This window comes from Oncorhynchus nerka, linkage group LG7, assembly GCF_034236695.1.
Source record: "Oncorhynchus nerka isolate Pitt River linkage group LG7, Oner_Uvic_2.0, whole genome shotgun sequence".
Classification (NCBI taxonomy): Eukaryota; Metazoa; Chordata; class Actinopteri; order Salmoniformes; family Salmonidae; genus Oncorhynchus; species Oncorhynchus nerka.
The window spans coordinates 16,777,979-16,796,445 of record NC_088402.1 but is presented as its reverse complement, the minus strand read 5'-3'; the positions used below and the strand labels follow the sequence as shown (position 1 = coordinate 16,796,445).

Below are 18,467 nucleotides of genomic sequence, written 5' to 3'. Positions count from 1 at the left end.
AACAGAGTTATGTTGAGTGAATCATAGAGTAAAGGAAGGATGCTATCATATGTTAGATATAAATGTACAAACACAAACATGCATACACAGCGCAAACACACACACAGACACATGTGTAAACGCATGCGAGCACTCACACCCACACACACACACACACATACTTCCCCTTAATCTCATCCTCTAAATTGCTGAGTTGCGGTAGCTGATAGCAAGGTGGAAGTGTCCTCTCCATCAACCACAGCCAATAGAGCTTACACACTGACCCCTACCTCCAGGGCTTCATCACTAGGCTAATGATGCAATGGTCGTCAATTACATATCGCTAACGGCTAAAGACACATTTCATAAACGTCACCAGGCATTCCTGCCCATTCCGGTGACCAAATGCTGTGAAATGGGAAAAGTCAATGGTATACTATGGAGAAGGTCCGAGGTTACAGAGAGAGGTCTGTTGATGGATCAAGCTTTTAGGTCTAGGCCATTATGGATATTTCCTGTTCCTAATGCCAATGGCTTTCCCCATATGATGGCTTTTTCTATTTCCTTCCTTTTGGAAGTGTAAAAAATTAGAAATATTCAAGGTTAGGTCAGATTTGCGGTGAAAGAATGAAACAAAAAAAACGGATATGTCAAACTAAAGTCCACCACCTCAAATCAACCAATAAAACTCCCCAAAACACAGTTTTTTATCTTTCTCTGACCTTTTCTGTGCTTTAACTCCGGATTCCTATTAACTGATAAGTCTTATTAGGCTTCACTGCACTTTCCCCTAAAGAAGCTCTAAGAGACATTATGAGAAAGAGAAAACAAGACAGAGAGAGAGAGACAGAGAGAGAGAGAGAGAGAGACAGAGACAGAGACAGAGACAGAGAGAGAGAGAGAGAGAGAGAGACAGAGTGACAGAGAGACAGAGAGATATTCTGAGAAAGAGAAAACAAGACAGAGACAGAAAGAGAGGGAGAGATAGATAGGGAGAGAGAGAGAGAGAGAGAGAGAGAGAGAGAGAGAGAGAGAGACAGAGAGACAGAGAGACAGAGAGACAGAGAGATATTCTGAGAAACAGAAAACAAGACAGAGAGACCATTGTACATTGTTAAAACCCTTTATATATATATAATATGACATTTGTAATGTCTTTATTGTTTTGAAACTTCTGTATGTGTAATGTTTACTGTTAATTTGTATTGTTTATTTCACTTTATATATACACTTTATGTATTATCTACCTCACTTGCTTTGGCAATGTTAACACATGTTTCCCATGCCAATAAAGCCCTTGAATTGAATTGAAATTGAATTGAGAGAGACAGAGACAGAGATATATATATATATATATATATATATATATATATAATATGACATTTGTAATGTCTTTACTGTTTTGAAACTTCTGTATGTGTAATGTTTACTGTTCATTTTTGTTGTTTTTCACCTTATATATTCACTTTGTATGTTGTCTACCTCACTTGCTTTGGCAATGTTAACACATGTTTCCCATGCCAATAAAGCCCTTGAATTGAATTGAATTGAATTGAGATATTCTGAGAAAGAGAAAACCAGACAGAGACAGAGAGAGAGAGAGAGAGAGAGAGAGAGAGAGAGAGGTGATCTGTGTGTGTGTGTGTGTGTGTGTGTGTGTGTGTGTGTGTGTGTGTGTGTGACATGCGAGTACAACAGAACTGATATGGCAGGTGAAAACCCGAGGTAAATCCATCCATCCATCCATCCAGGAAGTGGGATTTTTTTTATGTGAGTTGTTTTCCATTGAATGCCTAATGACTATGTTATGGGTTAGTGCCCAGATTGCAGTTCCTATGGCTTCCACTAGATGTCAGCAGTCTTTAGACATGCTTTTAGGTTCGTATTTTGAAATACGACGAGTAAAAAGACCTTTTGGTCAGAGGACAGGGGAAGAATGCAGAGCTGCTTTGTGCGCATGACCGATAGCGCGCCGTTCGTTGTTTTTCCTTTCTATTGAAAACGCTATTGTCCGGTTGAAATATGATTGATTATTTAGATAATTGACAACCTGAGGATTAATTATAATCATCATTTTACATGTTTTGACGAACTTTACCGGAACTAGTAGGATGTATTCGTCTGCATGTTTTGACCGCCCTGGAGTCAGTGGATTACTGAACAAAACGCTCCAACAAAAGTTTTAGGGACATAAAGAGGGACTTTATCGAACAAAACTAACATTTATTGTGCAACAGGGAGTCTTGTTAGTGCAACCATATGAAAGATCATCAGAGGTAAGTGATTAATTTCATCGCTATTTCTGACTTTTGCGACTCCTCTACTTGGCTGGATAATGTTTGTATGCTTTTGTAAGCGGGGCGCTGTCCTCAGATGGTATGCTTTCCCCGTAAAGCCTTTTTGAAATCTGAGACAGCGGCTGGATTAACAAGAAGTTAATCTTTAAACCTGATGTATAACACTTGTATATTTTATGAATGTTTATTATGAGGATTTCTGTATTCTGAATTTGGCACTCTGCAATTTCACCGGATGTTGGCCAGGTGGGACGCTACCATCCCACCTGGTTTTAAGACACAGCTGAACCCTACTCATCATAGTTCATACTATAAGAAAAGTGTCTCCCAATGTCTCTAATAATTACAGATGTTTTCTTGCCCAGCCAAGACGATATACAGCAGTAGAGAACTGAACAAAGTCCCCATTCATGAACCATGTTTGAGCTAATCAAAGGAGGAAGCACTTTTTCTTTAAACACCTTTACATTCTACTAGCAGGCTACTTGTGGTCTCCCCACGGTTGAACTGAACAGTGACTAGACAGTGGTTAGATAATTAGCTAATGAGCTCTGTGTTGTGTTTACTGATGTGCCCAGCCAAGCAGAGCAAAGTTCTGCCTTAATCAACTAATGAACCAAGCATCCACATAGTTCTATTTGTACTATCGAAACAAACAATCTCACATAAAGGAAAAGTCTTTAGTAAATCTTTTTTTTTTACATCTTTTTTTTATTAGTCCACTGTTGATACAGTTCTGCTGTAGTTTAGTATGTCAGCACACACGTTTTAAAGATATTGGATTTTCAATTGCTGACATGCAAATCATTTTGGTAATGTCTTAACGGTGGACTAATGGAAAAAAATCCCAAATAAAGTTTTGTGTGGACTTGCAGGCATGCCATTATTATTCGAGGTCCGAGTCTCAAGTCAAGTTCAAAATTGAACAGGTCGAGTCTCGAGTCAAATCAGAGTCCTGCAATCTAAGAGCAAGTCAAGTCGGGTTACACGTTTTTTCAAGTCAAGTCTCAAGTCAAGTTAAAAAAAAATCTATACCTGCAATGACTTGTTCAACTATAAATCTGTGTCTATTTATCGAGGCTATCAGACAGCCCTTTTCATCATTTAGTCTACAATGTATTTTGATTATGAAATAACACATTTTAACAATCAATTCCAAAGGCAAGCTTCATAATTAAATTATTAATTTCAACCAAATTTGACATACCGAAATAGCTGATCATATAGCTGTACAGCAAATCAGCAATCTGTTTGTTAGGTCAGTGGTTCGCAAACGTTTTGAACCGCAACCCCCAAAAATAAATGTTTAAAAGCTTGTGACCCCCACGAGCACACGAGCACACGAGCACACGAGCACACGAGCACACGAGCACACGCATGCTGAAGATGAGAAGAACATGTCATTTTGATAGAATGTTCTACCCTTTATTTATTTTCATATTTATTATTAATTTGTTTAGTCATTATTATTATAGTAAATTACTATTTTTATTCTATGTCTATTTAGAAATCAGTTTTTTAAATAACTTATGCAAAAATGTTTTGTTTCCTTTTGTTGAGACATTTTCTTTGGCTAAATTAAGTTCTGTGCTCCATATTTAGTTAAAGGTTAAACGTAGGCCTGTTGTAAAATAAATATAACTAGGCTATTGCGGTCATTTGATGGGTAGGCCTACGGTAGGCAATCACCTTTGTTGGTAATAGCTGCAATATAACCCTGTTTAGACATTTTCTCTGGCCAAATGAAGTTCCAGCTGTAATGTTGTGCTTGTCTCAATGTAATTGAATTACTCAAACCATGAAAAGGAAAAAACAGAGGAGAAGATGCTAAACTTAATTTAATGCCACAATATAATAACCGGTTCACATGTTCCCCATAACAATGACTTGACTTACTTTTGATATTACCCTAACACAGTTTAGAAACTTCTGTGAAGGTGTGGTTGTCACGCCCTGGCCATAGAGAGGCTTTTTACTCTCTATTTTGGTTAGGCCAGGGTGTGACTAGGGTGGGCATTCTATGTTATGTTTTCTATGTTTTTGTAATTCTTTGTTTTTGTCCGGGTATGTTTCTCAATCAGGGACAGCTGTCTGTCAATGTCTCTGATTGAGAAGCATACTTAGGTACCCTTTTCCCACCTGTGTGGTGGGAGTAGTTATTTTCTGTTTAGCACCTGATGGAGCTGGTTTGGTTGTTCCCTTTGTTACTTTGTATTTAGTGTTCAGTTCTATTTAATAAAATGACGAACACGTACGACGCTGCACCTTGGTCCTCACCTTCTTCCTCTGAATGCTGTGACAGTGGTGTTGTATGGATATTATTAAGCTACTGACTTTGACAGCTGAACTTGAGGTCAGGAAGAATGGTTTAGGCCTCCCAGAGTTACTCCTTTAATCTAATAATTTATGAAATCACCAGGTATCCTATTGCTGTGACAAAGATGCGTCAGTGGCAGATTGCTAAACTGTATTTTATATGGATAATATTAATGTAGACTACTCTATTTTTGCAACACAAAACTGGATAAAAAATGAAGCAAGTGCTTTCTGGTCAATAATCTTATTTGCACCCGCTTTGCGCGCCAATGCTGATGACTGGTCATTGGTCAACAGTCAAGACTTGCACATTTTTGGATCTGAAGCACAGATTTCGATGTTTTTAAATAATAATTTGGTGCAATGTTATAGGCCTATGTTAATGACCAGATTGAGCAAGCAAAGGTATACATATAAAATACAAATATTAGTCTATATAAAATCTATTCAAATATATATATATAAAATAAAAAATACATCTCACTCAGTTTCACACTCAAAACCTTCCCACAACCTTCTCACAACCATCTCACAACCCCCAATTTGAGATCCGCTGCGCCAGCTCACCCGACCTGTGTTGATGGAAAGTTTGCTGGTCCAATCAGAGGGCCAAGTGTGCGTTTCACTAGCCAATCTCTGGCTGCGTTGAGAGTAATCCATGGAGACTCCATGCTGCTGCTCCAGTTTCAACTGTTCTGTCTTACTATTATTCGACCATGCTGGTCATTTATGAACATTTTAACATCTTGGCCACGTTCTGTTATAATCTCCACCCGGCACAGCCAGAAGAGGACTGGCCACCCCACATATGCTCTCTCTAATTCTCTCTTTCTTTCTCTCTCTTGGAGGACCTGAGCCCTAGGACCGTGCCCCAGGACTACCTGATATGATGACTCCTTGCTGTCCCCAGTCCACCTGACTGTGCTGCTGCTCCAGTTTAAACTGTTCTGCCTTATTATTATTCGACCATGCTGGTCATTTATGAACATTTGAACATCTTGGCCATGTTCTGTTATAATCTCTACCCGGCACAGCCAGAAGAGGACTGGCCACCCCACATAGCCTGGTTCCTCTCTAGGTTTCTTCCTAGGTTTTGGCCTTTCTAGGGAGTTTTTCCTAGCCACCGTGCTTTTACACCTGCATTGCTTGCTGTTTGGGGTTTTAGGCTGGGTTTCTGTACAGCACTTTGAGATATCAGCTGATGTACGAAGGGCTATATAAATACATTTGATTTGATTTGATTTGATTTGACTCTGTCTGTGCCACAAAATGAGTGACAAAATGTTTAAAAAACCTGGCCAGATAATTTCAAGTCATCAGTCTCAAATCAAAGTCGAGTCCCGAGTCATGAGGGTCCAAGTCCAAGTCAAGTCTCAAGTTATTATATTTTCTATCAAGTTGAGTCTCAAGTCATCGTTAGCTGTTTGACTCATTGATTGGAGACAAATCTGTCCATCCCTGCTCCCGCTCCCCCTCCCTTGCGCTATAGTGCGCCAGTCTGCCCATCATTGTGCACACCTGTCACCATCGTTATGTGCATCAGCGCGTCTTTGGACTCATCTGGACTCCATTACTTTGTTGATTGCCTCTCCTATATCTATCTGTTCCTCGGATTCATCCTTGTGTCAGCAATATTGTCGTTATGTTACCGCTGTCCAGATGCTCTCCTTGTTTGTTGGTTAGTCGGTTAGGACATCTACTTTGTGCATGACACAAGTCATTTTTCCAACAATTGTTAACAGTTGTATCGCAATTCCAGTGGGTCAGAACATTACATACACTACGTTGACTGTGCCTTTAAACAGCTTGGAAAATTCCATAAAATGATGTCCTGGCTTTAGAAGCTTCTGATAGGCTAATTGACATAATTTGAGTCAATTGGAGGTGTACCAGTGGATTTATTTCAAGACCTACCTTCAAACTCAGTGCCTCTTTGCTTTGACATCATAGGAAAATCAAAAGAAATCTGCCAAGACCTCAGAAAAATTGTGGACCTCCACAAGTCTGGTTCATCCTTGGGAGCAATTTCCAAATGCCTGATGGTACCACGTTCATCTGTACAAACAATAGTACACAAGTATAACACCATGGGATCACGCAGCCGTCATAACACTCAGGAAGGAGACGCTTACGGTCTCCTAGAGATGAACGTACTTTGATGTGAAAAAGTGCAAATCATTCCCAATACAACAGCAAAGAACCTTGTGAAGATGCTGGAGGAAACAGGTACAAAAGTATCTATGTCCACAGTAAAACGAGTCCTAGATCAACATAACCTGAAAGGCCGCTCAGCAAGGAAGAAGCCACCGCTTCAAAACAACCATAAAAAAGTCAGACGGTTTGCAACTGCACATGGAGACAAAGATCGTACTTTTTGGAGAAATGTCCTCTGGTCTGATGAAAGAAAAAATAGAACTGTTTGGCCATAATGACCATTGTTATATTTGGAGGAAAAAGGGGGAGGCTTGCATGCCAAAGAACACCACCCCAACCGTGAAGCACGGGGGTGGCAGCATCATGTTGTGGGGGTGCTTTGCTGCAGGAGGGACTGGTGCACTTCACAAAATGAATGGCATCATGAGGCAGGACAATTATGTCGATTTATTGAAGCAACATCTCAAGACATCAGTTAAAGCTTGGTCGCAAATGGTTCTTCCAAATGGACAATGATCACAAGCACACTTCCAAAGTTGTGGCAAAATGGCTTAAGAACAACAAAGTCAAGGTATTGGAGTGGCCATAACAAAGCCCTGACCTCAATCCTACAGAAAATGTGTGGGCAGAACTAAAAAAGCATGTGCGAGGCCTACAAAGCTGACTCAATTACATCAGCTCTGTCAGGAGGAAGGGGCCAAAATTCACCCACCTTATTGTGGGAAGCTTGTGGAAGGCTACCCAAAACGTTTGACCCGAGTTAAACTATTTAAAGGCAATGCTACCAAATACTAATTGAGTGTATGTCAACTTCTGACCCACTGGGAATGTGATGAAAGAAATAAAAGCTGAAATAAATCATTCTCTCTACTGTTATTCTGACATTTCACATTCTTAAATAACTAACCTAAGACAGGACATTTTTACTAGGATTTAATGTCAGGAATTGTGAAACACTGAGTTTAAATGTATCTGGCTAACGTGTATGTAAACTTCCGACATCAACTGTAGCTATATGACGTATTCTAGTCTATCAAATCTCAAAAGTATTTATATCAGCTGTATCTCATACAGCCACTTGTCTCCTGTCTCAAACTTCAAGGACAACCAGTGAATTTCTTCCATTTCCCTGACAAAGTGGACTGTTTAAATTAAAGTAACAACAATCTGTAGCTTGTAAATTTCCACACAACACACCAACACATTAGCTTGTTGGCTCCAGTTAGTGTTACATCGGTAACCTCAGTGTTATAGAGCAGTGGGAAATGTGACTCACCGGGTCTTTAGCTTGCTGCGCTAGTATGGCATAGGTGGAGATCCTGCTGCAAAGGCATTTGGTGTGGACAGCGGCAGAAGCGAGCGTTTGGCAGCCCTCTGTGTCCCAGTTCTCAGCACCAGCTTCCCTGAAGATGGGGGAAACATGGGACACACACAGTGAGGGAAACACACACACCAACACACACAAAAAAAGGTCACAGAGGAGCACACACATGCACTCAAACCAAATGTCTTAAAGAGAAAAGAGAGGAGAGAGAGAGAGAGAGAGAGAGAGAGAGGGAGAGAGAGAGAGAGGGGAGAGAGAGAGAGGAGAGAGAGAGAGAGAGAGTGTAAAAATTGGCAAAAAACACACCTTTCTTTCCACAGGGCCGTGGAGTGAGACATGGATGCAGCTTAAGCCCTCTTCATTATATATATGAATGACTTGGCAAGGGCACTAGAACAGTCTGCAGTACCTGGCCTCACCCTACTAGAATCTGAACTCAAATGTCTACTGTTTGCTGATGATCTGGTGATTCTGTCACCAACCAAGGGCCTACAGCAGCACCTAGATCTTCTGCACATATTCTGCCAGACCAGGGATCTGACAGTAAATCTCAGTAAGACCAAAATAATGGTGTTCCAAAAAAGGTCCAGTCACAAGGACCACAAATACAAATTCAATCTAGACACCGTTGCCCTAGAGCACACAAAAAAACTATACATACACTAACTTGGCCGAAACATCAGCGCCACAGGTAACTTCCACAAAATTGTGAACGATCTGAGAGACAAGACAAGAAGGGCATTCTATGCCATCAAAAGGAACATAAAATTTGACACACCAATTAGGATCTGGCTAAATATACTTGAATCAGTTATAGAACCCATTGCCCTTTATGTTTGTGAGGTCTGGGGTCCGCTCACCAACCAATAATTCACAAAATGAGACAAACATCAAAAAATATCTAATAATAATAATAATAATAATAATGCATGCTGAGCAGAATTAGGCCGATACCCGCTAAGTATTCAGATCCAGAAAAGAGCAGCTAAATTCTATAACCACCTAAAAGGAAGCCAATTCCCAAACCTTACATAATAAAGCCATCACCTACAGAGAGATGTACCTGGAGAAGAGTCCCCTAAGCAAGCTGGTCCTGGGGCTCTGTTCACAAACACAAACAGACCCCACAGAGCACCAGGACAGCAACACAATTAGACCCAAGCAAATCATGTGAAAACAATACGATAATTACATGAGACATTGGAAAGAATTAACAAAAAAACTGAGCAAACTAGAATGCTATTTGGCCCAGTAGAGAACACAGTGGCAGAATACCTGACCACTGTGACTGAACCAAATTTAAGGAAAGCTTTGACTATGTACAGATTCTGTGAGCATAGCCTTGCTATTGAGAAAGGCCACAGTAGGCAGACCAGGCTCTCAAAAGAAGACAGGCTATGTGTACACTGCCCACAAAATGAGGTGGAAACTGAGCTGCACTTCCTAATCTCCTGCCAAATGTATGTATTTGTAACTCTGAAACCCATTTGCATTGCTAGTTATAGCCTAATGTTAGCGAGCTAGCTAACGTTGAACCTAGTTGGTTAGCTTTAGGTACCTGCAGTTTAATACTACAGCAATTCATGCATGGGTTGGGATTATGGGTCTTTGTTTAGCTAGCTAGCTACATGTCCAAACAAAAGACTCCACTTTGCCAGGTGATTACATGACCCATCAAGTTAGCCAGTTGGGTCTGGGGGTGACTAGTCATGTTAATCAGGTGTGCCTCGGGTGATTACAGGTGTGTCTAGGCGTGATTACGGCCATCTTTCGCATTTCATGAACATGTGTACATGTCTAGACAATGGTGACCCATCCAATTAGCTAGATGTGGCTAGGGAGTGGTTATAGCATTTATTTCACTAGACCCATCAATTTAGACAACTATGTCGGCATAAAATGAATCTAATAATTATAAAATATGTTTATCTGGACACCTTTTATTTTATGCAAGTAACCATTTCCCTGTACCGTTTACACATTTCTGTATCATGTGCATGTGACAATTACACTTAGATTTTATTTGATATAGTGTGTGTTTACCAGAGACGTTCATTTCAAGAACAACATGACCTGCACCAAAGTCAGATTAGGATATATTCCAAGGACTAGATAAAGTGTATTTTTATCTGACGCTACTACTTTCACCACTTTTAGTCTTAATCTATAGTTGTTTACTACATTACCTTACTTGCTTTGTTTAGCATATGGCCTCACAAGTGAATCCTTAACTTCTTTGGGGGGAGGGGGCAGTATTTTCACGTCGGGATGAAACCTGCTACTATGGACCAGATCCTAGGATATGCATATCATTAGTAGATTTGGATGGAAAACACTCACTCTGAAGTTTCTAAAACTGTTTGAATGATGTCTGTGAGCATAACAGAACTCAAATGGCAGGCAAAAGCTGAGAAAAAATCCAACCAGGAAGTGGGAAATCTGAGGTTTGTAGGTTTTCAACTCTTTTCTTATCCAAGATACAGTGGACATTGGGTCATGTTGTATTCCTAAGGCTCACACTAGATGTCAACAGTCTTTAGAACCTTGTTTGATGCTTCTACTGTGGAGTGGGGCCGAATGAGAGGGGAATGAGTCAGGTGTCTGGCAGAGAGCCACAGGCTTGTGACCTCGCGTTCCATTACAGACATTACAGACAAAGGAATTCTCCGGTTGGAACATTATTGAAGATTTATTTTTACATTTACATTTAAGTCATTTAGCAGACGCTCTTATCCAGAGCGACTTACAAATTGGTGCATTCACCTTATGACATCCAGTGGAACAGCCACTTTACAATAGTGCATCTAAATCTTTTAAGGGGGGGGGTGAGAAGGATTACTTTATCCTATCCTAGGTATTCCTTAAAGAGGTGGGGTTTCAGGTGTCTCCGGAAGGTGGTGATTGACTCCGCTGTCCTGGCGTCGTGAGGGAGTTTGTTCCACCATTGGGGGGCCAGAGCAGCAAACAGTTTTGACTGGGCTGAGCGGGAGCTGTACTTCCTCAGTGGTAGGGAGGCGAGCAGGCCAGAGGTGGATGAACGCAGTGCCCTTGTTTGGGTGTAGGGCCTGATCAGAGCCTGGAGGTACTGAGGTGCCGTTCCCCTCACAGCTCCGTAGGCAAGCACCATGGTCTTGTAGCGGATGCGAGCTTCAACTGGAAGCCAGTGGAGAGAGCGGAGGAGCGGGGTGACGTGAGAGAACTTGGGGAGGTTGAACACCAGACGGGCTGCGGCGTTCTGGATGAGTTGTAGGGGCTTAATGGCACAGGCAGGGAGCCCAGCCAACAGCGAGTTGCAGTAATCCAGACGGGAGATGATAAGTGCCTGGATTAGGACCTGCGCCGCTTCCTGTGTGAGGCAGGGTCGTACTCTGCGGATGTTGTAGAGCATGAACCTACAGGAACGGGCCACCGCCTTGATGTTAGTTGAGAACGACAGGGTGTTGTCCAGGATCACGCCAAGGTTCTTAGCGCTCTGGGAGGAGGACACAATGGAGTTGTCAACCGTGATGGCGAGATCATGGAACGGGCAGTACTTCCCCGGGAGGAAGAGCAGCTCCGTCTTGCCGAGGTTCAGCTTGAGGTGGTGATCCGTCATCCACACTGATATGTCTGCCAGACATGCAGAGATGCGATTCGCCACCTGGTCATCAGAAGGGGGACGTGAGAGAACTTGGGGAGGTTGAACACCAGACGGGCTGCGGCGTTCTGGATGAGTTGTAGGGGCTTAATGGCACAGGCAGGGAGCCCAGCCAACAGCGAGTTGCAGTAATCCAGACGGGAGATGATAAGTGCCTGGATTAGGACCTGCGCCGCTTCCTGTGTGAGGCAGGGTCGTACTCTGCGGATGTTGTAGAGCATGAACCTACAGGAACGGGCCACCGCCTTGATGTTAGTTGAGAACGACAGGGTGTTGTCCAGGATCACGCCAAGGTTCTTAGCGCTCTGGGAGGAGGACACAATGGAGTTGTCAACCGTGATGGCGAGATCATGGAACGGGCAGTACTTCCCCGGGAGGAAGAGCAGCTCCGTCTTGCCGAGGTTCAGCTTGAGGTGGTGATCCGTCATCCACACTGATATGTCTGCCAGACATGCAGAGATGCGATTCGCCACCTGGTCATCAGAAGGGGGAAAGGAGAAGATTAATTGTGTGTCGTCTGCATAGCAATGATAGGAGAGACCATGTGAGGTTATGACAGAGCCAAGTGACTTGGTGTATAGCGAGAATAGGAGAGGGCCTAGAACAGAGCCCTGGGGGACACCAGTGGTGAGAGCACGTGGTGAGGAGACCGATTCTCGCCACGCCACCTGCTAGGAGCGACCTGTCAGGTAGGACGCAATCCAAGCGTGGGCCGCGCCGGAGATGCCCAACTCGGAGAGGGTGGAGAGGAGGATCTGATGGTTCACAGTATCGAAGGCAGCCGATAGGTCTAGAAGTATGAGAGCAGAGGAGAGAGAGTTAGCTTTAGCAGTGCGGAGCGCCTCCGTGATACAGAGAAGAGCAGTCTCAGTTTAATGACTAGTCTTGAAACCTGACTAATTTGGATCAAGAAGGTCATTCTGAGAGAGATAGCGGGAGAGCTGGCCAAGGACGGCACGTTCAAGAGTTTTGGAGAGAAAAGAAAGAAGGGATACTGGTCTGTAGTTGTTGACATCGGAGGGATCGAGTGTAGGTTTTTTCAGAAGGGGTGCAACTCTCGCTCTCTTGAAGACGGAAGGGACGTAGCCAGCGGTCAGGGATGAGTTGATGAGCGAGGTGAGGTAAGGGAGAAGGTCTCCGGAAATGGTCTGGAGAAGAGAGGAGGGGATAGGGTCAAGCGGGCAGGTTGTTGGGCGGCCGGCCGTCACAAGACGCGAGATTTCATCTGGAGAGAGAGGGGAGAAAGAGGTCAGAGCACAGCGTAGGGCAGTGTGAGCAGAACCAGCGGTGTCGTTTGACTTAACGAGGATCGGATGTCGTCGACCTTCTTTTCAAAATGGTTGACGAAGTCATCTGCAGAGAGGGAGGAGGGGGGAGGAGGATTCAGGAGGGAGGAGAAGGTGGCAAAGAGCTTCCTAGGGTTAGAGGCAGATGCTTGGAATTTAGAGTGGTAGAAAGTGGCTTTAGCAGCAGAGACAGAAGAGGAAAATGTAGAGAGGAGGGAGTGAAAGGATGCCAGGTCCGCAGGGAGGCGAGTTTTCCTCCATTTCCGCTCGGCTGCCCGGAGCCCTGTTCTGAGAGCTCGCAATGAGTCGTCGAGCCACGGAGCGGGAGCGGAGGACCGAGCCGGCCTGGAGGATAGGGGACATAGAGAGTCAAAGGATGCAGAAAGGGAGGAGAGGAGGGTTGAGGAGGCAGAATCAGGAGATAGGTTGGAGAAGGTTTGAGCACAGGGAAGAGATGATAGGATGGAAGAGGAGAGAGTAGCGGGGGAGAGAGAGCGAAGGTTGGGACGGCGCGATACCATCCGAGTAGGGGCAGTGTGGGAAGTGTTGGATGAGAGTGAGAGGGAAAAGGATACAAGGTAGTGGTCGGAGACTTGGAGGGAGTTGCAATGAGGTTAGTGGAAGAACAGCATCTAGTAAAGATGAGGTCGAGCGTATTGCCTGCCTTGTGAGTAGGGGGAAGGTGAGAGGGTGAGGTCAAAAGAGGAGAGGAGTGGAAAGAAGGAGGCAGAGAGGAATGAGTCAAAGGTAGACGTGGGGAGGTTAAAGTAGCCCAGAACTGTGAGAGATGAGCCGTCCTCAGGAAAGGAGCTTATCAAGGCATCAAGCTCATTGATGAACTCTCCGAGGGAACCTGGAGGGCGATAAATGATAAGGATGTTAAGCTTGAAAGGGCTGGTAACTGTGACAGCATGGAATTCAAAGGAGGCGATAGACAGATGGGTAAGGGAGAAAGAGAGAATGACCACTTGGGAGAGATGAGGATCCCGGTGCCACCACCCCGCTGACCAGAAGCTCTCGGGGTGTGCGAGAACACGTGGGCGGACGAAGAGAGAGCAGTAGGAGTAGCAGTGTTATCTGTGGTGATCCATGTTTCCGTCAGTGCCAAGAAGTCGAGGGACTGGAGGGGGCATAGGCTGAGATGAACTCTGCCTTGTTGGCCGCAGATCGGCAGTTCCAGAGGCTACCGGAGACCTGGAACTCCACGTGGGTCGTGCGCGCTGGGACCACCAGATTAGGGTGGCCGCGGCCACGCGGTGTGGAGCGTTTGTATGGTCTGTGCAGAGAGGAGAGAACAGGGATAGACAGACACATAGTTGACAGGCTACAGAAGAGGCTACGCTAATGCAAAGGAGATTGGAATGACAAGTGGACTACACGTCTCGAATGTTCAGAAAGTTAAGCTTACGTAGCAAGAATCTTATTGACTAAAATGATTAAAATGTGCAATGTTGTGCCTCTCCTCTCTCTCCTGATGAATTAGATAGTGGTTTGCCTCGCTCTCTGTGGGTGATGTGTTTTAAATTCTCGAATGAAAAGTGTGATGTTAAGGTTGATCAATGGGAACATTCAGAGTTTCTAATTGAACTAACGACCAGCCTGACAGACATTGACATGCCAACCATGCTCTACTATAAATGTCTTGTACCAGTTTTACTATTTATAACAGTGATACAAGTCTTCAAAGAGCTGTTAGAAAGTGACTCTAACTGTACTAATGACCAGTCTGACACACAGCTATCGACACTAAACTATGCTCTGCCTTGTCTCTGGCACGTCAACTAATGCCAGACTGTGGCGCCAGTTATAACAGAGTTGTTATGAGAATTCAAAGAGATTCTTTAGAGCAATATGTATGCTTAGCCCTGACAGTTACTGAACTAACTGTCAGCCCCCTCAGGACTTGGCGTTAATTAAGTACAGCTGAAACAGAATTTACTGCCTCTGTTATAACACAGCTGAGATGTAATCAACATTAAACCAGTTGGTAATGCTGCCACCGTACACTGCTCCTCATTCAGTCAGCCTATTGAGTCCACTGATTCAAACTCTCATAGAACTACCCTACGTCTTGACCTCTTTCTCCCCTCTCTCTCCAGATGAATTCCGGCGATAAGTGAGGTCCGGTCGCCTCAGACAACATGCTCCATCTACACCTCACCTCCTTCAGAGCATCTCTGGAGACCGTTTCCTGCTGCAACCTATTCAGAATTGTGCAGCCATCCTGGTGTTCAACCTTCCCAAAGCCTCCCATGTCACCCAGCTCCTCCTCACACTCCACTGGCTTCCTGTTGAACACTAGAGCCAAACTAAGAGAAGCTGCCCTTCCAAAGGACAGATCAAAACAACACATTGTCTCTGTATCTGCTGTACCAGAGGAATGTTTCACTGCTGGTTCATTTTGTTTCCCTGTCAGTCATTTTCTCATTGGATATTAAAGTGTATTTTAGTACTTTGTTCATTAGTCCTTTTAGTGGTTTTATTCTATTAGCAGGGATGAGGTGGAAGGTGAGCAGGACAGAGCTGGTTGGTGCTAGTCTTTCTATCAGTAGGAGTCACAACAAAAGCCAAGCATGCAACACACATAAACGCACGCACACACACGCACACGCACGCGCACAACAATGGCACATGTAGGCGTGCGGCTTATCCCAAGGAAGAGGGGGAGGATGGCAGACAAACACTCTCAATCTGGTTATAAGGAGATCGGTGCTTAGGCTTTCCATGAATGAGTGAGAAAATAAGGGATCAGGACACTGAAAGACAGAATAAGGGAGCAGGACATTGAAAAACAGAATAAGGGATCAGGACACTGAAAGACAGAATACGGGAGCAGGACATTGAAAAACAGAATAAGGGATCAGGACAATGAAAGACAGAATAAGGGACTGGGACACTGAAAGACAGAATAAGGGAGCAGGACACTGAAAGATAGAATAGGGGATCAGGACACTGAAAGACAGAATAAGGTAGCAGGACAATGAAAGACAGAATAAGGGAGCAGGACAATGAAAGACAGAATAAAGGAGCAGGACAATGAAAGACAGAATAAAGGAGCAGGACAATGAAAGACAGAATAAAGGAGCAGGACAATGAAAGACAGAATAAAGGAGCAGGACAATGAAAGACAGAATAAAGGGGCAGGACAATGAAAGACAGAATAAAGGAGCAGGACAATGAAAGACAGAATAAAGGATCAGGACAATGAAAGACAGAGTAAGGGAGCAGGACAATGAAAGACAGAATAAAGGAGCAGGACAATGAAAGACAGAATAAAGGAGAAGGACAATGAAACACAGAGTAAGGGAGCCAAAAAACAGTGTAAAAAACATTTCAGGGAAAATAAATCTGATTTAACCATTCAGATACAGGTCCAGGAATGATATTTGTAGATGATTTCGAACCACCTATGGATGTGGTTTGCATATGACTCCAAAATATCAGATTGAAATTTGCTTTCTGGCTATTCAGACTGCAGGAAATAGTTCAGACCGAAATCGGATATGAAAACAAAATGGATTTTTTAAGTCAATTCAAACTGCCTATGTGAACAATGCTACAATTGTCCATTAATTTCCTTTGAGGAGCCCCATGGGCTCCCAGTGACAATACACTTCCTCAATAAATATGAGATTCATAACATTAATGTCTAATCGTCAACTTCGTCTCGATGGTGGTGTCGTTATGATCTTGGTGTCGTTACTGTATCCTCTCTCTCTAACATCTTGTGCAGGAGTGCTTCAGTGCAACCTCCGGCCCCTGGCCCTTGGTCCCTGGCCAGGCTAATTGCTAACTCCTAAGCCTCTTTAGAGGGATTAGCTATCTTCCTGGTGTGCTAGCTAGCCCAGAGCAAAGGAACACTGGTTGCCGTGAGATCCTGAGATAGCCTATGCAGACTTTGGAAACCTATTCTTCATGCTGGCACCAAATGATCTGTGACAATAACAAATTTTGATTCTACCTATACTGAACAAAAATATAAACACAACATGTCAAGTGTTGGTCCCATGTTTCATGAGCTGAAATAAAACATCCCACAAAAAGCTTATTTCTCTCAAATTGTGTGCACAAATTTGTTTACATCCCTGCTAGTGAGCATTTCTCCTTTGCCAAGATAATCCATCCACCTGACAGGTGTGGCATATCAAGAAGCTGATCAAACAGCAGGATCAGGTGCACCTTATGCTAGGGGCAACAAAAGGCCACTAAAATATAAAGTTTTGTCACACAACACAATGCCACAGATGTGTTTGACGGAGCGTGCAATTGGCATGCTAACTGCAGGAATGTACACCAGAGCTGATGCCAGAGATTTTAATTTTTAATTTCTCTACCATAAGCCGCCTCCAACGTCGTTTTAGAGAATTTGGCAGTACATCCAACCGGTCTCACAACCGCAGACCACGTGTAACCACGCCAGCCCGGGACCTGAGACAGCTGATGAAACTGTGGGTTTGCACAACCGAATAATTTTTTTACAAACTGTCAGAAACCTTCTCATGGAAGCTCCTCTGCATGCTCGTCGTCCACACCAGAGTCTTGACCCTGACTGCAGTTTGACGTCGTAACTGACTTCGGTGGACAAATACAAACCCTCGATGCCCAAATGCACGTTGGAAAAGTATGCTCTTCACGGATGAATCCTGGTTTCAACAGTACCGGGCAGATGGCAGACAGCGTGGTGTTGTGTGGGAGAGTGGTTTGCTGATGTCAACATTGTGAACAGAGTGCCCTATGGTGGCGGTGGGGTTATGGTACAAGCACGGCCCCATTAACATTGATGGGGCTGTAGTGAAGCAGGTTGAGAGCTTCAAGTTGCTTGGCGTCCACATCACCAACAAACTAACATGGTCCACGCATTCCAAGACAGTTGTGAAGAGGGCATGACAAAACCTATTCCCCCTCAAAAGGTTTTACAGCTGCACCATCGAGAGCATCCTGACGGGTTGCATCACTGCCTGGTATAGCAACTGCTCTGCCTCCGACCGCAAGACACTACAGTAGGGTAGTGTGAACGGCCCAGTACATCACCAGGGCCAAGCTTCCTGCCATTCAGGAACTTTATACCAGGCGGTGTCAGAGGAAGGCCCTAAAAATTGTCAAAGACTCCAGCCATCCCAGTCATAGACTGTTCTCTCTGCTACCATATGGCAAGCGGTACCGGAGCGCCAAGTCTAGTACCAAGAGGCTCCTAAATAACCTCTACCCCCGGGCCATAAGATTCCTGAAAAGCTCATTTGCATTGATCCCCCTCCCCCGTAACACAGCTGCTACTCTCTGTTATTATCACTTTAATAACTCTACCTACATGTAAATATTACCTGAATTAAACTGCTTCCTCAGCCAAAACAGTCAACTTTGGCTCTGTCTCCTTGTCATAAAAACATATACTCTCACAACAGACAACTAACAGACAACTACTGTGCATGTACACTAGTGCAAGAGAATAGATCTAATAGAATAGACTCACCCCT

At 43.9% G+C, this 18,467-nt stretch overlaps 1 protein-coding gene across 1 annotated transcript in view; it reads right to left on the bottom strand.

The window, feature by feature from the left end:
- The window catches only part of LOC115116507 (adhesion G protein-coupled receptor B2-like), a 154,394-nt gene that overhangs the window by 80,685 nt on the left and 55,242 nt on the right, over window positions 1-18,467 (bottom strand). The window contains exon 6 of the mRNA XM_065020258.1: window positions 8,023-8,149. Within this exon, the coding sequence (XP_064876330.1) occupies window positions 8,023-8,149 (127 nt within the window). The remainder of the gene's footprint in view (window positions 1-8,022; window positions 8,150-18,467) is intronic.